Raw genomic sequence first — 24729 nt, forward strand, 5'->3', positions numbered from 1 at the left:
ACTCAGTTGAAAGAGATCAGTAGCCGGTTGTCATACATAATGGCAAAATGCAAATTTTGGTATGTGGTTGCCTTTCGTCTAATATACTGGCGCTACAAAAACACTGAAAAGTTGGAGATTGCATGCCAAGTAGCGTCCGCTATTGTGTAGAGAAAGACTTCTTTACCGTTGTTCGGAAATTGTAACAGTAACCAAATCAAATAGAGTCGCAGTGCTCATCTCTCATCAAAAAATCTAACGACTTTCATTCGAATCGGTCGGTCGGATCCGAAGTTTTATACAGCCAAGCACTATCAACTGGCACTGAAAATGATTTTAAGAAAGTATTCCTTAATATACCCAGTATACCATATATTATATAAAAAAAAGTAATGGTTCATAACATTTTTTTAAATAAATTTTTTGTTTAATTTTGCAAATACATTTTCAGAATAAACGATAAAACATTTCACAATAGCTGAGCATATGCTAACTTTATGTATATATGTATACTATGTATATATGTAAATGTTGGTTGTATGTTTTTAGGTAGCTTTAATAATATAACTATATATATTTATATGTAGGTATGTGTAAGATATTTTTATAATAAATGCTTAAGCGCACCAAATACATACTCTTTTATTGTTTGTCACTTTACACAAATTGATTTAACTGTTAACTCTTGCCCATATTAAATTCATATTATGCAATACTTCCTTCAACAAATAAGTACATATATAAGTGTATATAGAAATGATCAGAAAAATCATTTGATATGAAATGGAAATATTTTATTCAATGAGTTTGGGGGAATAATTTCTAGAGTGGTGAGCATGTCAATAAATATGTAAAGATGTATATATGCAGTTTCATTGCGATACAAACGTACATAGGTTTATAAAAAGGATATGTAAGTTTTCTTAACATATATATGTATGTGTGTGTGTGTTTGTATATATATATATATGTATATGGTATATAAATGAGCAATTCGACTAATTTGTGGCCGCTTCACTGATGCGTACACTTATCCTTGGACTTCTTTTTTCGTTCGTCGCCTGAGTTTGAGCGCCGCGTACCCTGAATCGGCATATAAGGCGGTGTGGGGCTTGAGCTTTTATCTGTCAACCAAAAAGAGAAAGTAAGCATTAAAATGTACACGCTTTAGGCAGACAACTAAATACATATATACCAAAAGTACTCGACTGCGAGTAGTTCATGCGTGAAGCCAGCTCATGTCTGCTTAGTGAATCATGCGAATCGATGGAGTAGTTTTCAGATCTGCAACGAAAAAGTAGAAGAAAAATGCATACAATTACAGTTGATGGAACGCATGTAACGTTACACCCACCTAGTCATCGAGTTGTGTTGCAACAGATGCGCATCACTGGTTGCGCTAATGTTCAGTGACGTTGGACGTTGCCCTGGGCGACAGCTGTCTACCGGCAATGTGTAGATGTCATCTTCGCCGCGACTGAGCAACATGCTATTCTGATGCGCACCGATGCCGTTGTGTTGACTGCCGTTGCTGCGGCGCCCACCCTCACGTGTCAGACTGCCATTGGTGAGTGTGCCATTTTGTTGTTGGCGTTGTTGTTGATTGTGCAGCACATCAATGGGATTCGAGTAGGCCTCCACATCGATTATGTCCGCCTCCTCCTCTTCCGCTTGCATATGTAAACCATTGCGCGCTGCCGGTTGTGGGGTGTAGGGGAAGTTGTTGACAGCGGCAGCCGCTGTTGGCGAAGGTGCTGCATGTGACGTGTGCTTGCCAAATGAGAGACAATCCTGTGGCAGCGGTAGCAGTGGACCGCAATGTAGTCCATTTGAGGTGCTGCCATTGGACGAGCATAGCGTTGTGTTGCCATCTTTTTGTTGGTGCTTGCGCAGGCGCGCCTTCTCTTTGGCGCGTTTCGCTTTGGCGCGCTCCTGCCAAAAACAGTGGACAATTAGTGTTTATATAAATTTAATGGAAAACAATAACTTACGCGATCTTGCAACATTTTAGCCAGTTCTTTGTCTTGCGCCTCGATCGCTAGCAGCCGATCGCGCTCTTCCTGTGTGAGTCCATCATGCGCCTCCATTTGCTGCAAGCGACGCGCCAGCAACTGTAATTTTATAAAGACACTATAACTCGAGCTCAATTTGAGAGATGCAATCCAAATTCTCACCTCATCCTTCTGCTCCTGCTTCAGCTTCTTACTCATCTCTTTGATCTCCTCCAGGGGCAAGCCGATCTCCTTCAAACTCGCATAATCACACGGATCCACATACAATTCGATATCATCCGCGTGCGCTTGCATGTGCCGCTCAGCGGCAACGGCATTTGGCATGCCACGCCCACTGCCATCATTACCCACCAGCTGATCGTATTTCTCCGGTGAGAGTTTCTGAAATTTATGTTCATTTCTAAGCAAATTCTCATTGGAAACCGAATGCAGGCGATTGCTCAAAGCACCAGTTGATGGATTGGGGTGATTATTACTGAAAGTGTTGTGTATTGGTGATGATTCGGGTGTATGGCCACCAGCCTCACTATTTAGTTGGCGTATATTATCTACAACATCCGAATACTCCACCAACTCTTCAACTGAGTGCTGACGTGGGTTTAGCGATTGTTGTTGTACGCCTGTTGGTGTTGTTGTTGTGTGTGTTGGTGAGTGATTAGTATAGGGTGTGTGTATGGGGTGTGGGTGCATATCGAGCGCATTGCGTTTTTGTTGTTGTTGTTGTAGTGCAGCTGGTGAATGCAAGTGTTGTTGATTGTGCTGGTGTGGGTGTTGATGTGCAAATGAAGATGACTGTACCGAAGCGGATGGCGATGCCATTATTGCTGCCGACGCTGCTGCTCCGCCCGAAGATTTCGAACCCGTCGAAATGGATGACAATGAGTGTTGATGTTGTTGCTAATGAAAATGAAATTTAGTTGTTAGTTGGTTAATTTGGATGAGCTCAAAGTCAAGTGCAACCGGTAATGGTTAATATTTGGTGCTGCCAGACTCACCAATAAGTGGCTACTGCCGTTCGCTTGTGATTTTGATGATTTGCGTGTTGAAGATGTTGGTGGTGATGGTGACTCCACGGCATTGGTGGATGCTGCTGCTGCTGTTAGTGAGGGTGACTTTTGTATAGTTATGCCAACGTAACAATCAGTTTGAGAGAAATGATTCTGTTGCAATAGATATGATTCGGGCGATATTTGTGGCAATACGTGTTGTTGTTGCTGCTTGTGATATGGTTGAAATGCTGACTGTTGCTGTTGTGGTGTTTGTGGTGATTGTGACAATTGTTGATGACTTGTGTGCTGGCTACTACTACTACCACTAAAATATCTACCATTCGATGTTGAGGGTTCATTTGGATTCTGTTGCAAGATACTTGCTTTAGCTGGACGTGGTGGTGGCTGCTGTGCCTTGCCACGCGTTGGTGGCGGCAAATTCACGTACAGCTCCTAGATAGAGTGTAAAATGAAATTGAATTAAGCATACATACACATATGTATATGTATTTGTGTGTGCAAATATATTTCTTGCCTGCATCTGCTGCGCCATCTCTTCGCTCTCTAACAACTCGCGCTGTCTTTGCTCCTGCAAGTCACGTTCCAACTTGTCGGCGATCTCCTTCGCAACACGCTTGTCATGTGTCTCCCTGTAGTAATATAAAAATTTCAAATTTACTTCCAGCGAGTGTAATTTCATTGCACTTACAGCTCGAGCAAACGTCGCCGATACATTTCCACTTGCTTCTCCGCTTCTTCTTTCTCTTTGATTTGTTCATTGAGCGCGGTGGGAAAATCTTCACGTACCACAGCATTGCGCTGCCGATTGCCTTTGTAGAAGTCATTTACTGTTGAAGAAGTATGTATTACCGGTCATAAAATATTCATGCATGTAATATTTCAACTTTAATTCTGTGGGTTATACATATAAACTTACTCTCTTGCGACTGCAATTTATAGGCCAATGCGCTATCTTCACGTACCAGCCATTCCTTGCAAACTGCAATAAAAACCGGGAGAGAGAATTGAAATTAATAATGTAATTCAATAGAATTTTCTTAACACTAATGTAAGGAGTAATATAGATAAAATAGGTATGCTTAAAAGGTAATTGGTCTTGTCGAGCAGAGATACCCAATTTTTAGGTTAAACCAATATTGAGTTCATGATCAGTTATCAGTATCACTAACATATCCAATACTTCCTTATATCATATATTCATACATTATCATATTTTTTTCGTCGTTAAAGGGTATTCTTATTTTATTATGCCAGCTTATAAGATTTATACCAGTTTTATGATTTATACCAGTTTGTGTAATTTACTTCAGTTGTTTGGGCGAATTGCTGAGCATCACATTTGAAGCATGAAATCCTATTTATAGCTTATTATACCATATTATGTAGTTTATACCAGTTACTTTGTCTATTCGTGACGACTCTTCAAGAATTGTTAAAATGAGAATTTTGTTCTAACAGTTTCTGTGATTTATACTAGTTCTTTGCCAGATTCGCTACTCTCAAGGTTTTGATAAATCGAGCGATTTGTAAGGTTGTTTATTATTATTTTTACTCTAACGTTTTCATTTCAGTAAAACAGGTTATACGACTTTTACCAGTTTTTTGTTGGACTTGCTCCTTTTAAAGATTTGTAAGAAGTGGGTACTTTCTATGCAAGGTATATTATACCAGATAATAAAATTTAAACAAATTATTTGGTCAGTTTATACTTCATTATGATTATACCAGTTGTGTATTCGATTTGTTAGCTATTTCGTTCTTCTAAAATTTGAGAATTCGAAAACTGCTTTTTTATAAAAATATATGCCATTGGTAATTTCGTAGTTAGCTTTGTTAGGACTCGCTTTTACAAAGTAAAGTTTTATTTTATTATACCAACTTACGCTATATACACCTGTCTTTACTACAATGAATACACTAGTTGTGTCATCGATTCATTGCACTAGTGTTTGAGAAAACGAAGCTGGCTTATATTTTTTATGCCACTTTTTGTGAGTCATACTACTTGTTTGTTCGATTCGTTAGTCTCCGCTGTTTGAAGTAGTCAAAGATCGCTAGTCTTTTGCTTCACATCATCATCATCCCTCACTTAAAGCAGCACACATATTCTAGCGGTAACATTATACCACATCTAAGCAAACGTCGTATTAAGTGTCATCACATCCTGTTACTCATACTCGCAGAACAGTTAAAGTAGCTTAATCTACTTTTTTCAGATTCTTTCATTCAAACATTCTTGTGGCTAATATTGCGAAATGCAGCGGTAAAACAACAACAGTTCACATCAGCAATTCGAGCAGAGAGAAAAAAACATGAAAGCGAAATGAAAAGTACCGCTAAAAGCTAAGAAAAAGTGGCGATCGTTAAATGATGTATCGTAAAAACCAAGAATTTGTAAAAAATCACGTAAATATGCCTTTACAAACATATCTACATACATAAAACAAACACATAATTGAGCTGAAAGCAAATATAAAATAAATTTATATTTACGAGTATTTGTGTGCTTAGCGTGACTAATGATAAGTGACTAGAACATAGGTCACACAAGCACGCACGGTTTGATGCAATAAAGCCGCTCCTTCTGTTCGTTGCAAGAGGGCGTTGAAAGCAATAACCCTTTCTGTTTACAAACACACTCCTGTCCTACTTTTTAATATTTTTTAAATGCTTTAAGTATTTGACACATTACAGCTGCATTTCGGAGTGATTTGTTGCGATCTTGTTAAACTTTTTTTCTTATTGCCCCGAACTGTCGGTCATTATTCAGGAATTTCGTTGTTTGATTTACTGGCCTCATTTACCTTGCGCACAGCTTTTTCTACCTACATCGTTGCAACCTTACCATCTACTACGCTCTGCTGCATATGCGTGACTCATCTTGCCACAATGTTGCGGGCAATCGGATGCAACTACTTAACGATCTCTGCTTTTTCTCAGCCACTTAACAATTTCAAGAATGTAACAGACATGTAAAGTATGGCTTAAAGCATGCCCCTCAAGCGGTTGCCCCTCAACCGTTTTTGATTGAAATTCATTGTAACTCTCCAGTGACTGGTGTTTCGGCGTTTTCACCCGCATTCTCAGTGCCACTGACGCCGAGCGAAGCGACAGAATCCGACAGGCTATCACACAACTCTGTGTTGCCTAACAATTTATCATAATTTTTTGTGTTTTTCTTTTAATCCCTTTCGATTTTGTTTTTGCTCCGCCGAGTTCATTCGAAAATAATGATGCGTAATTTGATCGTGTTGCGTGAAAAGTGAGTGTAAAAATATGTGTACCTTTATGCATGGTGTATTTGTGTTAATGCATGACAAGCTAAAAATTTCTGTGAAGCATTTAAAGTTTTAAATTAGCATAATTAGCCATTAGGAATTTATTTGTGCGCTTAGAGCGGCGCTGAGTTTATTGACCACTTTGATTATGATTTGTTAGAAGTTAATGATTTTGTCTACATAATTATGGAATAGTAGTAATCAGAAGATTATGCCTACATATATACATTTTACTTAAGTCAATATTATATACATACAAATATTTTTTTCTTTTGAATTACTAACCTCAGTAATTGTATATTGGCATTATTGAATGTCATTAAGAAAGTTCATAGATTAACATTCAACATTTGCCTACGATCAATCGTATAGCAAAATTTGGCTAATATAACTGCTAGTTTTTAATTTTGTAATACATTAAAATATCTTATCGCCATATGTTATGACTCATGTGTAATCAAACCGAGTTTTCTCGAAGTAATGGTAAATAACCCTCAAAACTAAAATTTTTTGCAACTGGAGATTCTATCTATGACAATTTTGATTGAGATTCCAATCCTCCCAATTATTTTCTCCGACTGGATATAATCTGCCAAATGACGAAATCGTACTACTTCACAGCATAAGATAGGCTGATTACATTTTTGAGAACAGTTCTCATATAAGAGACAAAACTTGGATTTACTACACTCTTTTGGAAAAAAGAAGTGTTCTTTGGTATTTTAATATATTTCTTTTACTTATACTACTGTGAGTTATTTACTACCTGTACTCATAGGTTATATGGGCTATACATATACAATACATGCGAAATTAAATTTAGTGTACAATTTTATAAGAGTCAAGTTCTTTCGAGTTTTAAATATAGGAAGTAACAAAAAAATTGCTCGAAATATTTTTTTTTTGTCCTGTCAAATTTCGATTTATTGCTAGTCTTTTGATTACATTTAAAAGATGTGGCACACTGTGTGAGTGTAAAATACGAAGAAACTAATTAACCTGGGCAATCTGAAGTCTTAAGAAATAATTTTTAATGTTTATATTTACCCTTGATAACGCTTGTTATATACTCGTAAATTGTAAGCTTTCCACATGATGAATAATCTTCATAGTTCAATCAATCGCAGTTTCACACAAAATGAAGAAATATTTTCTAATTAGAAAAAAATCACGCTTCTATTTTATATACATATGTATGGTATATATAGGTATGCCCTACATAGGTATATGTATTCTAACAGCTTATATAGTATATTCTTCAACTGTCATACCCAGTCATGTGTACTTTCACGCCGCCTTCAAAAGCGAGTTCAAAACGTGCCGCAGCAACAATTCTTATTTATTATATCTTTTCATACGATAACCGATTTTTTATGTGTTTTGTTAAACACTTAGTTGGCCTTTTATGTGCATGAATAAGAACTTATCGCGTGTTGCTCCGGCTTCGAGTATGGTTATCTTCCTTAGTTCATCCGAATTGCTTATTGCAAAAGTCAACTGACACACATTTGACCCATATCGCTGCACAGATATGACGCTTGCATTCAGTTGCGACAAAACAGCAGGCATTCATACAAATATGGAACGACTTAAGCACGTATATAGTGGTGAGTGTGCATGTGTGCAGGCATGACTAAATCTTATGAATGGACACGAAATTTTTTAAATATTTACCACTCATTTTTAAGTGTCATGACTGTGACAGCACCCACATTAAAACGGGTTAACGGTAATTTTTCGTATGGAAATTTTTATAATAGTGTATACATGTGTATATGTATGTATAAATGTACCTTTCTATGTGTCTTTTCCCTTGTTACTTTGTAGAATCCTTCATATTTTTGCGTACTGACTCTTGCAGCTTCGCTATTAGGTATCAGTTAGTTAGTAATCAGTTAGTTTATTTCACTTCATTTATACATACGAATAAATTATTATTTTTAAGAATTTTTCCCATATTAACAGGGTCGTAGAGTAAATCGGCCAAAAATTGTATCACAGTCGCCTAAGTGTCATAATAAGTATGATTTTGAAGAAAGTATAATTCCTATTTATATAATTTTGAACTTTTTTATTGTAGTAAGTAACTAAGTAGTTCTAATCGCCATATTAAGAATATGACTTGGAATAGTAATTTTCATCATTATTATGAAAGTGTTCTGGACAAACCAATCAGCTGATCATGTAAGTAAAAGTTGATAGATACCTCATTAACAAATTATTTATACATTAAATTAAAAACAGGTTGAGAATTACACTCATGCAAATAACGTATGTGAGTGAAATCACGCTTTACCAGTTTAGAAATTTTCAAATCCCTGCTGGTTTTATCTTAAAATACCGGATTTATTACTATTCATAAGACATGAAATGCAAATTCTAACTAAAAGTATTTCAAACGAGTAGAAGTGAATAATCTTGAATTCAACACATTGATAGTCATAACTTCTCCACGTATAAGCCAATTATAATTTCCTGTCAGCGCGAGAGATTTGTGCTGTAGAAGTTCTTAACTCCATGTGAATATAACTTCAAAGACCTGCGCGCTGCTAAGTATTATCACACTTTTATGTGGAAATTATTTTCATACCTTCATAATTTTTCCAAAAGTAGCATTTTATGGACGCTCTTTTCCGTCTTCCGTCCGGTAATCCATGACTATTTAAGCACTTTTTGCTCATTATTTATGATTTCTTGTATAATATTATTTTTAATTTGTGCGTAAAGAAACGCACATTTAAAGTTAGTGTTTAGAATAGAGGAACTACTGGAGTGAGTAAAACATAATGTGGAACCATAAAAATTATCATAAATCATGTGACAAAAAAATAACGACGTATATGTGTATTATATAATATACTCAAACAAAAGTCCACTGAAACAAAAACAAACAAAATTATTACTTTTTTCCTCTATCTGTGCACTCTGATTCTATATTCATGCATATGGATATCGTATACTGATTGGATTTCATGAACTTGCACATTTATAAACAAAACTCATACGACAAATCGAGAAGAGAAAATAAACAAAGAAAACGCAAATGTTCAAAATGTAAATGAAAGAAATATTAAAAAGCATAAAAATGTAGCAATAAAAGTTAAAAACACGGCAGCCATAAAAAATCAGCGTTGTCGTCGAAAACTTCTTACTTTGACCGCATGAAGAGAAGCTTAAAAGCACTGGCAAACATAAATCGATTACAACAAGCAAATACGATTTTTGGAGTTTGATGTTTGAATGAAAAAAATAAATAAAAATATTTGAAATTTAGAAGCGATAATGTGTTGCGTTAGCATTTTTATTAGGGTGGTCAATTAATTCACTTTTTATTTTACTTTTTTTTTAATTTTTATTTTAGTTTATTTATGGCAAACATACTTTCAAAAAGTAAGCTGCTTTAAACTACAATAATAAAATAAATATTTTTTGAAGGTGATTTGGACTTAATAGATTAAATAAATATAATCACACAAAAATAATACAAAATAGTGTACATGTATATAATTTTGACACTTACTTCGCTATATAAAAATAGCAAAAATAATATTTAGCATTATATTTTAATCTTTTTGAAGTTCTTTGTTGAATTTCGACTGAATTAGTACATTTATTTATTATCTTTTTTAAATTTATTATTAAATAATGTTGACATGCATAAAATTTTTCAAAGAATTGTGTACCCAAAACGATCAGTATACAAGTAATACGTCTACAAAAATATAAAGTATGTATGAAATTTTAGGCCTTCCGTGATCGTTTAAAGTACCACTAAAGAGGCGTGTGAGAACTGTAAAGCGAATCCGTGCGATTCCAATATGTTAATATATAAAAAATATCACTAGATCTACAGTCGCGAATAAAAAAATGTGCCAGCAATACTTCAACAAGGCGAAAAAAATGATCTCGCTCACAAGAGAATTAGAGACAAAAAGAGCGGCCGTTAAGCTTACTAGTGATATATTAAAGTTACAATTATGGTAAAAAGGCGTACATTTTTTGGCATAAAAACTGTTATGAAGATGGAAGTAACATATGTTGTGTCTGAAGTATGGAAACATAAATGATAATATAATATAATCTCTTGGTAATATGTACTTGTTATGCGATCACCCAATTAGCATTTGAATAAGATTTAGAATATTTCTCAAATAACATAATGGGAATAGTCAAAATTGATAGTTGAAAGTATCTTAATTGTTTGATTAATACGCACTAAATTAATGAACGCTGAGAGAACTGCCAAAGATAGAGCTCAGTTGGATGATTTTTATAATTAAATGTGAGTTGTTAGGAATATAGCATGAGATAATAAAAAAATTAATATTTTTATTTGATAGTCAATGAGCTCAATGATAAGTCACTCAGAAACCGTATATTTGCTTTTTTGAGATAAACGGTTGCTTGAAAAGATACTTTGATTTTTTTTTTTTGTAATTTTCATTAAACAGGTTTGAAACACATGACCAATTGGTAGGTCTGCAGGAAAGCAATACAATTTGCAATGTAGCGAGTAGTATTAAGTAGACTATAATTAACCGGCACAATTTTCATGACCTTCACTGTATTCACTTACGAATCGTACAATAACCTGAAATTAAAATGCACGTCAATGCCTACGCCATGGACAATACGCACATACAAACCTACAAATTAAGCAAAAGAACTGAGGAAAAAAGTGACCCGCGTAGTAATTTTTGCAATTCGGCATTTAGAACGATTTTAAATGCCTTTAGAAGCATACACACACATATCTATATATATAATATATAAGAAACTACTCGCAGCCATTTAAATTACAAAAATTTGTTTATGCCATTGCATTTGAGCGCACCATTGTATATTTGTTTGAAAATGGTCTCCAATTGCAGTTAAGGCTACCTAATAGTACATACATATTAATTTACAAGCAACACACATACATGTATATGAAGTGTTTGTGGGTATGTTTGCGTGTTAGTGACGAAGAGAAACAATGCAAAAGTAAAGGCAAGTTCTTAAGTGACCATGTGGTAGCGTCGAGACGTCTCGAGAAAATAACAGAAAATTACATAAATTCCAATCTTGTGAAAATTACACATTTTAATGCTTATCAACACACACTCACGCGTCTCCATATGTATTCATGCTGCTTTGTATGTGCGCCAACGAACAAAAAAATATTGTTGCAGGCCAACGGTCAGCTGGGAAATGCGATTGTGATGGCCACAGAAGGCATACACAGCTGTATATACCTATGAAGGTTCGTATGTTTACGCTGTACCCTGTAGGGATTATTAGTCGTGGGAATATACCGTATAAGTATTTTCTCCGCGTTTAGAAAATAGTTGTCAGTGATTTGCCAAGCGCTGGAAAGTAGCGAATCGAACAAAATACACTAGTGGTTCAAACAGACAGACTAGAGAAGGAAATAGCGGCCCTATCCCAAATCTTTTATGAAAAATTATATCATGAATGAATTCTGAAGTTATTAAAATCCATAAATAAATGCTTTTTGTGTAGTAACATCTTTATACAGCCACTCTTGGAACCTATTATATAATACTTACTTACTTGAATAAATTTCGTTTACCAGTATTCTTTTCACAGAGGATATTTATGTAGCATATATATGCTACACAAGTAGCTCCCCACATATACATATGTATATGTTTATCTTGAAGCTAAGTATTTATACTAAACCTCAGTGTATTTTCACGCATGTGTGTGACCGCTTACTTGGTCAGTTGGCTTTGTGAAGCGAAATATCACGACTGTTTATAAGGCGTCACGGCGCATAGCTCGAACTTGAGTAGGCAATGATTCAATTTATTTTTTTATTTTTATTTTTTTTTGGTTTTGAGGCATGCGGCAATTGGAGTGGCTAGCGTGGGAACAAGCCGTTGCTAATATGAAGTGAGCAACTCAACAAACACACTTAAACCAAGTGGCAACGCTGCCAATAAGACTGAAAGGGGCATGAAGCCACACTTGGTGCCGCGCTGAAATTGCTACCGGAAATGTTGCATTTTTGAGATTTTTTCCAATACCAGCCGAGAGTAACATGTAATTTTCTTAAGCGCTATGAGCTTTTACAAAATATATGCTTGAAAAAAATATGCACATGACCAGTACGAACACGGTCGGAAGCCTGATTTCACATAATCGCACTACAAGCTGCAGCACTTTTGTGGTTTCCATGAATGATATTTCAATGCACGATTTCTTTTATTAGTGTTTGTATGCTTTTACATTGCATTTTTTGTATATTTTGTTATTGCATTTTTTGTTTATGTAATATTTTCTATTTTTGATATCGCATAACCGTCGCATTCAATTCACCATTGCTGTGTATGTGTGTGTGTCTTTTACTTTTCTAATAATATAAATTGAAACTATATAATAATAACAAACAACGGGTTTACAGTTACATATTGCAGGTTGCAGATACAAAAGCTTATTGAAGCGGCACTACAGTTGATAATACTAATGATGGTCAAGGTGTATAAGATAAATATTTATTCGACGAAAAAAATTAAGGATATAATTTGAATACATAGATGACCAAGATGAAAAATATCGCAGAAGTTATGGTGGGGTTGCTGTTTTCCGAGAATGGTGAATTTTGGAAGCTAAAATCGTGCCTTTTATTCACCAGCTGATTTGATCTATAAAGATTTAGCCAAGATGGACTTCCTAATGCATTTTGCTTATGCTAAACATACTTTATCATTAAATCATTATCTATCAGTGGAGCTTATATCCACCTTAAATTATGAACTTCCTAAAAAGCAGACTGCTTTCACTATAAGGCACAGTACGCTCAGAATATATACTAGCATTGCAATAATTTGCTTAGTTATCATTTACAAAAAGACGGTATAACGATGGTACTTAAAGCTTTCGAACCAACTTTTTATTTCTTATGATAAAATCAAAGAGTTCCTTGAGCTTTATATTCGTGGCCATAAAACTCAAAATCATTTTTTTTTCTTTAAATATATATCTTATTGGATCCGGTATATACCAACTATAGCTTTATTGTCATAATAGTGGTGGACGAACCCTCGCAGATACCTGTTTATTAATTCTAATATATAGACTTACATGAAGTTGCTGAGTGGGTTTTCAATTCGGAGCTTTGAGATTAGTTAATTGTTCAAAGTGCTCGGCAAAAGGATTTTCTGAACTCGCAACCGTATTTTAAGACAAGAAAGTTCTGTTATGAGCTTTTTTTTAGAAGCAGTACTTTTTCGACTTTAAATATCACCTTTATAACATTGCGATCTAGGAATATGCGTAGCTTTGAAGAACACTAATATGAGTATATGTTTTATTATTTACAAATCTTTAACGTAAACCAAATACACAAGGATGTGTATATATTTAAATATCCAATATACTTATATGATTGTTATGGTTGCAACGTCGTACAACATTTCCTCAAATATTTCGAAGAATGCCGTATTGACAATTCTCGGGTGGAGTTAATTTTGGGTTTATGTAACAGAAGTATACTAGAAAGACCGAAATGGAAAATCAAGGAATACAAAAAAAAAAATGATTTTTTTTCATATATTTTATAGAGTTTTCCATAGTCGCTATTCATATGCTCAAAACCAACGAGAAGTAACAATAATGGTTCATTGCACTCGGCCACAGTCGTTACTCACACTAAAGTGGTCAATAATTAATAAATAATATTAACGCTTGCATGCTCTATATGCCACAATGCGGCGCTACTTTCAAAACTATTCAATTTACCGTGTAAAATTATTAAAATGAAACTTAATTGTAAGCTTAGCGCCAAAGACTACAAAGGCCTATTAGATATGAGATAACACACACATACATGTAAATGTACATATCTGTGTGGCACGAAAAAATTAGAAAGTTGCACTTGATTGTAATACCAACAGCACAAACATACCTGCTTATTTAATAGAAAATTGCTGAGAAGCGTTAAACTGAGCAGCAGGTGCTGGAGCTAACAGAGAAAACAACAGCAAAAGCGAAATGGAGAAAAATGGAAAAATTAGCAGATGAATTGTTCGGAGTCATTGCCGTCGACTTTGTGGACTTTGTTGTCAAACAACGAAAGTGGAAAAACTTGACTCAAGGTTGATGTAAGCGAGTAGATATACACACACACAAATGTATTTTATTTACACCAACACCGGCAAGCGATGTACGCCGAAAAACCGGCTATTAATAGTGGCAATACGCTCTGCAAACTGCCGATGAAGAAGCTGCGCCTATAAATGCTTTGACACATGCATACTGACATACATATATACATATGTATGCATAAAAATACTTATATGAGTAGTAGTGCAACAGATATGCATTAAAATTTATAAATAATTATGTGCTTAGCGCAGGCAGGCAGCCTGCTTGACTAGCTAACTAACTGAGTGGCTGAGCGGCTACCTGGCAGGCTAACAATGACCTTAACCATGATGAAAGCGAGCGAATGGCGCGTTGGAAATGGTGCAGCGGCTGGCTGATGCGCGCCAATGTCGACACAAATGTTAATAAAATAAATTTTATAAAATGTTCATGCACACATATATACACACGCATACATATACATATATATCTACTCACATAAATATTCTAAAATTAGTTAGCGCTATGAAATGGCCGCACGCCACATGCCGCATGGCGCTGAGTTGCGAAGGATGATTGGCGATGAGCGCTGCGCTGCACATTTAAGTTTACATGTGTGTTGCCAAGAATTTTTGATATTTTTTACGACTTTTTCCTGTCATATAATTAACATACTATTCTCGCTTTTATCTTTATGTGGCCGATAAAAGTGTGTCCTTCTGCTACTCATTTCACAAATGCAAGAGCACTCAGTCGGTTTTAGTTTAAAAGCCGCACAATGCGAATGTGGCATGTGGCAAGTGGCAAGTGGTAAGTGGCAAGTGTCAAGTACAGCGTGACAGCCATGGTAGGCATTTCAATGAAATGGGTTATGGCTATTGATTAACAAATGCATATATGCCTTGCTTTTGCCTCTCTAATTTTACCACGACAAAGACTAATGCACATACATATATACAGTGTACTAAGCATATTATGTAGATATGTGAGATTAAGGAAAATACACGTTCGAGAAAATTATTTACTATTGTAACTATAGTTTTCTCAGTGCATTGTAAAGTGAATCGTCTGATACTATTAAGAGCTCAATACCTCCTCGGCCTTAGGCACTGCTACTAGCCAAATTGTGTCACTAGAATAACACTTTAATGCAACGGTTTTTTATGACGAGTGCTGAAGGAATCAGCCTATTGTTCAAAACCGGAAATAGGAACAATCACAGACCAGAAAATTTGTCGGCATTTTTCAAAAAGCGGCTACTCAGTACCAGGCTTCAATTTTAATATGTAAATAGCTTGAGGCTACAGCTAGTGAGGTCACACACCTCTTGACTAGTTTTGTGCTCACAGTCCGCGAGCTAAAGACCTGTATAGTAGCTCTGCTATCGGAGTGGATGCATACCCCCAAAAAGAAACATTTCGTAGAAATACATCTGCTGCTACCTTGATGGCTGCCACTTCTGCTTGGAAGACACTACAGTGGTCTGGCAGTCTGGAACAAAAGTTGATTTAGAGCTTCCGACAAAAGACTCTCCCTTCAACGTTTCCCTTGAGTTTCGATCCATCCGTGAAAATGCTCATTGTGCCTCTTCTTCCGCGACTCCGTCCCATCTATTCTCGGAGGTATGTGCGCCGAGAAGAGAAGATGCCGCTAGGAGTAGGCTCCGCGGAGCAGTGGTCCAAATCATCTACCGAAGTGAGCGAGGGTTTCGGAATATTGCTCTCCGGCACCATTAATGTGTCTGGCTTCTCGGAGTCTGATAGCCACGTGTGCACTATGTGGAATGGCATTAAGTGCTATCGTAGATGTAGTACATAGTGCTCCACTAATGCCAAAGAGAGCCGCTCGTTGAACACGTTCTAGCTGTTTAGCGAGTGTAGTTTTATAGAGCACCGGTTTCAAAATTATTTATACGTTTAGTTGCTACAAGGTATGCGCCTGTGAAGGGTATTATAGCTTCGGTGCTTATTTTACTAAAAATTCGGAAAATGATTTTTTTTATACAATATTTGATTGATGTTTTCGAAGTTGTTTGTGGTTCAGGCAAACATTTAAAAATTATCCCTTAAAAATGTTTTACATAATTTTGATCTTTTTTCACTCGATGACCTGCAGATACTTTATTTGATTGATGTTGTTTGAGTGCAGAAGTTCAAAATTAAAATCAGCTGTAAACTTCTTGATCAATTCCATGCTTCTATGCACATGTGGATGCTTTTAATTCGTCGAAATAAAATCAGAGCAGCGTAATGGACGGATGGTGAGGCACATAAAAGTGCAGCAAAATGTAAGATCTTCTTTGTTGCGACCGAAATAAAAATTATAATAACAAAAACTAGCTAAACCCCAAACCGGAGTGTTGAAATGAATCATTCGTTGCCGCCGTAAGTGAAGCATGTTGCATGTGGGCATAGCGGCCGCTTAGCTAGACGGACGTTCAACAGCAAGAGGGACTGTCAATCAAGCGCTAAGCCACTGCAGCACGTTGTTGCATGCAATAAAACAACAACAGCGTGTAGACTATGAAATGCAGCAGCCGTTGAAACACTGTTGCAGGGTCAGTACGTTGCACCAGCGGCGGTAGAATTACAACAAAAACAAACAACAACAAAAAAAACACCAGCAGCAACCACAAAATGATAGGGAACTTTAAAAAAGCCAAACAACAACCGCATACATATATATACATGCAACAGTAATTGCAGTAAATAACAGCAGATGCTGCCGCACAAACTGTACCGTGTCCGTTGAACACATAACACTTTTTGTGACTGCCAACATTTACACTGTTGTTTCTGTTGCTGTTGGCGGTGGAAACAGCAATTATTGGCATTGTTTGCAACAACTAACCGTCAGTCGAACGGTGCGCCGCATGCACGCCAACTTGGCAGCAAATCAAGCATTTGTTGCCGCAATATGCAACTTGCAATTCAGCGGCAGCAATGCCAACAATAAACATAAAAACAACAACTACAGTGGTGGCAGCAAATCCAACAATGTTGATGAGTACGACAAAGCCATCAACAGCAACTGCGGCAGCTGTAGACACATCATCTCGTGCCACTGCACTTTGCAGCAAATTGTGGCAACTGCAGCAGCATCAACGCTACGTTCCGTGCACAAAACTGTTGCATTAAAACAAAATGAGGCGGAAAATGGCAGCACGCAGCTGTAGTTACAATGTGCATGCGGCATTTAGTATTAGTGCCTGCGTGTGCGTGTGCCACATGGCATTGATTGGCGCCTTCATCGCACGACTTCATTAGTTTAAAAATAACATTCCACATGCGTTAGTGCAGGAGCTTTTTAAAATTTGCTGTGTTGCTGAGATAGTGTAGATATGTAGCTGTAAGTCTTTATCTAGATCGGTAACTGTATTCAGATTTATGGTATATCTGAATTTGGTTGCCATCCCTATCTGGATTCGTATCATAAAATAACTTTAACTGGATTGGAATATATACTTATAAATATGACATCGGTAAGTGCAACGGTATTTGGTTTACGACACCTACCAAGCCGATTCGATAAATTTTTTGCTCAATATGGTCTCTCTGAGCTTGATACATTTGAACCAGCATTGCTCCAAGTTCTATAACACGTCTGAAATATACGTTTTCTGGAGATCTTTTATTCATTCAACTCAATTTTTTGTCTGAGTGACTTTTCCAAGTTTGAAAACAAATCGAATTAGTCAAATTCCAAAAATATCATAGATACCATTTTCTTCGCCAAATCTAACCGTTTGTTTTTTTTTGCAAATTGGCGTCGAATCGGTCCAACAATACTTTGTAGTAGCGCCATGTAACAGTTCTGTACTTCTACAAGTAGTCATCTAGATCACACCTTATGCGTTCCAGAAAATGCTGGTCATTTTTTTTTTTCAGCCGACAGTGAAGTCTTCGTCTTCTTCGGTAGAGCTTCGGCGGTTGAACTCCACTATTTCGACTGTACCTTGTACCACATCTCTGCTGTGTACCAGTGGAACCAAGTTTCTTGGACTTTCACGAAACGGCGCAGAAACTCTTACGGATTGTGCTTCAACAGCATCAAACATTGCTGTGGGCCGCTCTCACGCTTGTTGGCCTGGGTGGGCTCAAATCCCTTCATCTGCTTTTTCGTGCCCAATATTTCAATGTGGATATGACCCTGGCTATCTTTTGATATGCCTATTGACTCAGTAATCTCGCGCGCGTTCAATCGGTCTTCTGTCAAGAGAACGTGGAGTTTTGTCGGATTATCCTTCACGTTAGCCGTTTTCGAAGAACCGATACTTGTTAAGCCAATTTTTGATGGTCGTTATCGTGGGCGAAGTATCACCGTATAACGCTACCAAGCGCTCTTTTATTTCATTGGCCGGTTTTCTTCCCAAAAACTAGAATCGAATCACTTACCGAAACTATCTTTTTTGCATTTTTTTAATCCTTGGATACGCTCATTGAGCCCAATTGAACTGTCAATAGCCATCTATAAGAATGTACATCCTTATCTTGCGATCTTGGCGCCATTGGGTGGTAAGGATAAATTTTTACTGGATCACTCTCGTATATGATCGTCAGTATATTCGCATATGAAAATTTACATAAATTTGAGTGAGTGTCTCTATTTGCATCCCTTTCCAGTATCTTAATACAAAACGGTTCGAGCTTCTTTGAATCAACTTAGTCATAGCCAGGTGGCTGATTTGAAACAATCCATCGTTGGCTTTTATAGATCGATCATTTTATGTGATTATGACTTGCCAAAGTATCTATATAAGTATACATACCTCAAGCATATATGCATTAGTTTTTTTAGTATCTTTACCTGCTCATTTTCAGTTTCTTTATTAATTCCCATATATTTATTATCATTCCTCGTGTATGTGCATCTTCGCGCACAATTTATTGAGGTTTTTAGCGTTTGTGATTTGGAATAAAAATTCAAAAATAGCTAACTAAACATTCGAGTGCGAAAAGCTGACAATGAAACCGCTTGTTATAACCAAATAAACAAACAAATGAGTTTATAGAGAAGTAAATAAATAAATAGTCATATAAGTATGAGTATATACAGAAGTGTTGAAATACTCAATTGGAAAGTTGTATACTTGGCGTTACTCTTTCCTTATATAAAAAATTTTCAACGTTTACGGTGTTTTGTTAAAAATTTGTTATGTATGTATGTGAATGTAAACAGACAGCTGCGAGATAAAAGTCAAATTTCCGTACGATTTTCACATGTATTTACATATGCATACATACATATACAAGTATACTTAAACATTGGGTAACTAATTCGCCAATTCACTCAGCTGTCTTTAACTGCGGTAAAAATAAACAAAGTTATATGTATGCAGTCTTCAAAATTTTCACAGTCTCATACTCACACTATAGCCAGTACTTTCGAGTCATTGTACTAAAAAACACCAAACAACTTATGCGTTAGTTAGTTCCCATCTCCGGCAGCTTCCAATTGCTTTTGGTTACCCAGGTCTATACTTTCATTAAATACATATGGTATTCATATACTATATATACTTATGTATATATGTATAATATATGGATACATGTTTTAATATCATTTCTTTTGCTGTTAACGGTGTGAAAGTTGCAAAACAGTCTTTCGTTATTAACTGTTGTTATGTTTTGTGATTGTTTTGCTTATGATTTGATAAAAATGTTACATATGCAATTATGAGCCTCTAACTTTTTTTGTACGAATAATATGATCAAAGAGGTGTTGTTATTAAAATAGTTCAAAGGGAAGGTGCATAAAATATGTAAAATACCAAACAATAGCGCGTGGTTAGGGAGAGAGTGAGAGCAAGAGCCTCTATATATAGTACGAATATGATTTGATGCTAAGTTCATCCCGTTGGAGGCTACTGTAACGGCTCAATTAGTTTCTGTATAGCTTTCACTAAGCGGAGCGTGTCAGGCGACTTGCTAGCATGCGTATTCTGAATTTCAACTTTTAATGACGGAACTAGGCAGAATATAATACAGCTGCAATGCAACTGAAAACTGTCACGGGGAGTAACGAAATGAACAAAAAACTGGTATAAATTACATAAACTGATATAACCATATATAAGTATCACCTGTCAGGTCAACAAAAGCTCTAGGCAGATAATTTAGTTGTGTTTTTTATTAACTACTTTATAGAATCGTGAACCAAAAACTCAACTGGTATAAATAACATAGACTGCCATAATTAAACATATTTCATGTCAGTTTACCTGAAGGTTAAACAGATGAAAGAATTGTGGTTTGTTTGTTTATAGAAAGCTCGTGAAATGTTACAAATCGTAAAATAAACTGGTATAAAACTCATTCTCAGTTAGTTGGATGTAACGGCTTGCAGCTTTATTTCATGAAAAGTGAGGGAGAAAAAATGTTATTTAAAATTTATTTAAGAATTTAAGTATGGTACTGACTTCATTGGATCTAGAGAAATTCGCAGAGCCCTTAATTACATAATTAAATATTATTAAATAAATATATAATTGTAATATAATATATAAACATATAACAATATTTAATAAAATTTCTACTGATGTGTGTTTTCACTTCGCCTCTTCCAGTACTACTTAAAACTATAGGTTCGAAGAAACGTCTTCAGTTTTTGGGTTAGCGACATTCTTTTGTGCACCCGTATAATGCATTTATAATTAGCGGTGTCGATATTTGACTGTTATTCGTATGGTAAAAACACAATGCTTTTGGTAATTAAGAAGCGCAGCTTAACCTTAATCTGTCAAGGTCGGTTATAAGAGGGCAAGAAAGAGAGGCACAGAAGAGTTTCATAAGGATTTTGGAATCTTTTGTTTATCTCAAGTAAAGTAAGTTTATTCAAATATTATAAGCGCTTGCAACTCTATATATCTACGGTATATAAATGTAAATATATATATATTTATATCCACTTACCTTCGTTGACATGCCCGCTCTTTGGTAATAATTCAGTTTTTGTCAAGTTATTCATATTTTTCACTTTTTTGTTTTACGCTTTTATACACAATTTCGCCGGCGATGAGCAAAAATAATATCAAATAGTATATAGATATGTATGCGATTACACAAAGCGCGCACAATTAAACGACTTAGTTGTAGTGTTTTAGAAAACAGGTTAAGAACTGGAAAGGAATATAGAGAAATACAAATTTTCTTACGTTGGAAAAAAAAATAAAGACACAAAACAAAATAGTATTGCATTGCGGCTTGAATTTGAGAGCAGTTTGCCTCAAGGACGAATGCGGAAAGGAAAAATGCGGCGCTCCGCAAGCTTAGAGATGCTAATCGCACGAGAACACATTTCCAGTGTGTGGTTGATTATAAGAGCAGATATTTCCGACTTGTTGAAAGCTATCACTCAAAAGCAAAGCAAAGTGACGCTGAGCGTGCAAAAGCAGGGCGACTTGAGTGTGGAGCGCGACATACATAAATACATGTTGTTGTTATATAAGTATAATAAGTGTTTATAAATGAACTTGTTTTTGTCATCTAATCGGTACATGTGCATGTGTGTATGTGTGTATTTGGGTAGTTTATTGCCACAACAAGCCAGGTGTTTACTGGAAACCACAACTCAAGTGTTTTTGTTGCTGTTGTTGTTATAAAATCTCGAAATTGGAAGCAACGGAAGTGTTGCTGTTATACTAAATCGCTATATAAATGCCGTCAGTATATGTAGGTATATATAAATGAGTGTAAATATGTGAAATCAAAGCGTCTTAAACGTATCGTACTCAAGCGGCGTTTAGGCAGTGTTGATATGGGCCTAATGACAACACTAACAAAAAATTAAAAGAAAAAAAAACAATTTAACAAAAATAAAAAATAAAGTAGAAATTTGCCAAATGTCCGTTTGTTTGTCTGTTTGTATGCATGCGAACCAGTCTCTCAGTCTTTGAGATAACCAACTGAAATTTTGCACTTCCTTTTCTACCGAAGAACCTGCTCATTGCTCGGTTTATCGGACCACTGTCCGATATAGGGTAACTTTCACACAAAGTTTTCTTGCATGGAAAACCTTTTTATTTGAAAAGATCTCTTCACGAAATTTGGCGCACTTGTTTAGAACAGACCACTATATCATATAGCTGCTCATACAAACTGACAGAACGAAATCGGGCTGAAGCTCTTTTTATACCCTGTTATGCTGTGAGAAATGCACCTGTGAAGGGTGTTACAGCTTCGGTGCAGCCGAAGTTAACGTTTTTCTTGCTTTTACTATTTTTTAAATAGTCCACGCCCGTCTCAATCGCTTTGCTTTGCACTTTACGCTGCATGCACTTTCGCCAAACGTTTGCTGTTTATTTTGCGAAGTTGCTTTTTCCACTATATTTAGCGTTATTTTTTCCGCGTGTTGTGTTTTTATGCGCCTAACGGTACCAATGTTTTTATTATTATTTCACCCGATGGCAATTTAGAGCGTTCATGCACTCAAACAAGCCAACAGCCGCTTACAAAAAATAAAAACAACTACAATGAAAGCAACAAAAACACACTTTTCCAGCAATTGCTTCAATCAAGTGCGTATGGTTCTCAATTAATCTCAATTTCATCACTGAACTTTCAACCCACTCTTCACTTTACACTACGCCTTGAAGCACTTCTTCCACAAAAGTTTACTTTAAACCACACTCACACTAAATGCATTTATTTTAATCAAAAATAGAATAATCAAATATGAAAAAATGTTCTTTAAACTCAAACGAAATCACTGAAGTATTTTCACAGCTGCAACGCAGCAGCTGCATTCCTCGTCGTGTGTCGTCCGTTGCTCGAATGCACTTTGTTTTTTACTCGCCAACTACTAGCGCGCCACTACCGTTGTGCCACCACTTCACTCACACGTCCGCAAATTAATGCTCGACGTTGGTTGGATGGATGGCCGGTGGACTCAGCGTGAATGTGTCGCACACAGCAATTGCTTGTACGCGAGTATGCTGCCTGCCGCCACCGTCGCCACGCACCTTTTGCTCCAACTGCCAACAACTATAACGACAACAACAAGCGCTTAAGTGAGTGCCTAACTCAAATACAAACGAGATGTATTCATGGTGTACGCGAGTGTTGTTTTCAACGAAACAAAAACAAATGCACAAGAATTTAGCAACAACAATAAATATAATGAGTAAAATATATGTATGCATGTGTGTAGGTGTGTGTGCGGTGAATTGTCGTTGGAAAGTGTGTTGTTGTTGTATTAATATAGTAATAACATACATATTTGAAAGTGCAGAGAGCGTAATTTGCGAACTGGAAGAACAAAGAGTTGCCACTTAATTTATAAATGTTTCGAATTTGCTGGATTTTTAATTATACATGAGTATAATAAAATAAATATTTGTAAGTACAATATAGCGTGAAGTTTGCTATCGGAAATGCCACAAAGTTGCCACTTAATTTATAATTGTTCTAATAAGATATATAGAAAGTACAAAGAGAAAAAGAGGGAAATTTTCCCTCTGAAATGGCACAGAGTTGCCACTTAAATTTTTAATTTTTTTATTTATTATTATTTCTCAAAGTTGCATACCCCTATACGCTACGTTTAATTATTAAACATACATATGTATATATTTTTTAGTAGAAAGATAAAACAAAAAGATAATAATTTTTTCTTGGACATAAATAAATATGTACTGCTTTAAATCTAATTGATCATTTGACTGGCTTTAAGAATAGCAAAAACTTCCATATACTATGTTTTCACAATACATTTAAAATTATCATATTGGCAACTTAATTGTGAATTTTTGAATTATTGGCGACATATATATCGTTTAAAAATCAGCATAAATAAAATTATAGTAATATGGCAGCACTGCCAGTGGAACTCATAACAAAAATTTAAAGTTTGGAAAGCATTGTAATACATTAAGCTACTTAATAACACAATTTTTTATGTGCTTATGACTTGAAACGTTAAAATTTTCATTACCGACACTTTATTATACAATTTTTAATATAAAATTTGAGTAGCACATCACCAAAAACACTTTCAAGTTATTTTTTGTTGTAAGCGCTACCGAAAACTAATTTTATTAATACTACAGTCATTAATACAAAGCCTTTCAAACTATACCTAAAGCAATGCTGCCATTGCGGTTGACCATTTCACCGGCGTTTTTCATTGGCCGCACTGAACTGGCGCTGGTGTAGAGTCTACTACTCAAATGCGTGTGTATTAGTGCAGCTATTGTCTCCATTTCCTATTTGTTTTCATAATTGTTGGTATGTATGTATGTATAAATTGTGTAAAATTTTAAACTCATTTGCATTGTTTTTAAACGAAAACCAGTTTTGAGTTGAAGCGGACATAAGACAACTCCACTAGATTTGTATATACTCATGTATACGCAAGAATTTAATA

General features: G+C 35.8%; 1 protein-coding gene across 7 annotated transcripts; it reads right to left on the reverse strand.

Annotated features, from left to right (window-relative positions):
- Positions 1–384: 384 nt before the first annotated feature.
- On the reverse strand, positions 385–23298 carry LOC106627613 (inner centromere protein A). Of its 7 annotated transcripts, XM_070107308.1 has the most exons (12): positions 22501–23296; positions 21279–21484; positions 3918–3980; positions 3690–3828; positions 3516–3630; positions 2987–3433; positions 2790–2888; positions 2154–2372; positions 1971–2090; positions 1334–1911; positions 1167–1263; positions 385–1103 (listed from the first exon to the last, which is right to left on the reverse strand). In XM_070107308.1, the coding sequence occupies exons 2-12, from the start codon at positions 21331–21333 to the stop codon at positions 978–980; spliced, it is 2058 nt and encodes a 685-aa protein (XP_069963409.1). In that variant the 5' UTR covers positions 21334–21484; positions 22501–23296; the 3' UTR covers positions 385–977. The 7 variants fall into 7 exon arrangements, with proteins under 7 accessions (XP_069963409.1, XP_036225148.2, XP_036225147.2 ...); XM_036369255.2 differs by having other exon boundaries at positions 2154–2888; positions 23067–23298; XM_036369254.2 differs by having other exon boundaries at positions 2154–2888; positions 22999–23298.
- Positions 23299–24729: the final 1431 nt, after the last annotated feature.

The sequence above is a fragment of the Bactrocera oleae genome, chromosome 3 (assembly GCF_042242935.1).
Source record: "Bactrocera oleae isolate idBacOlea1 chromosome 3, idBacOlea1, whole genome shotgun sequence".
Classification (NCBI taxonomy): domain Eukaryota; kingdom Metazoa; phylum Arthropoda; class Insecta; order Diptera; family Tephritidae; genus Bactrocera; species Bactrocera oleae.

Excerpts from the sequence above, each read along its gene's own strand:
- LOC106627613 (XM_036369255.2), bottom strand. The coding sequence starts at position 21,333 with ATGAATAACTTGACAAAAACTGAATTATTACCAAAGAGCGGGCATGTC. Across the intron at positions 2,889-2,986 it reads ACGGCAGTAGCCACTTATTG|CAACAACATCAACACTCATT; the intron begins GTGAGTCTGGCA and ends CATTTTCATTAG. Across the intron at positions 1,912-1,970 it reads CTAAAATGTTGCAAGATCGC|GAGCGCGCCAAAGCGAAACG; the intron begins GTAAGTTATTGT and ends TGTTTTTGGCAG.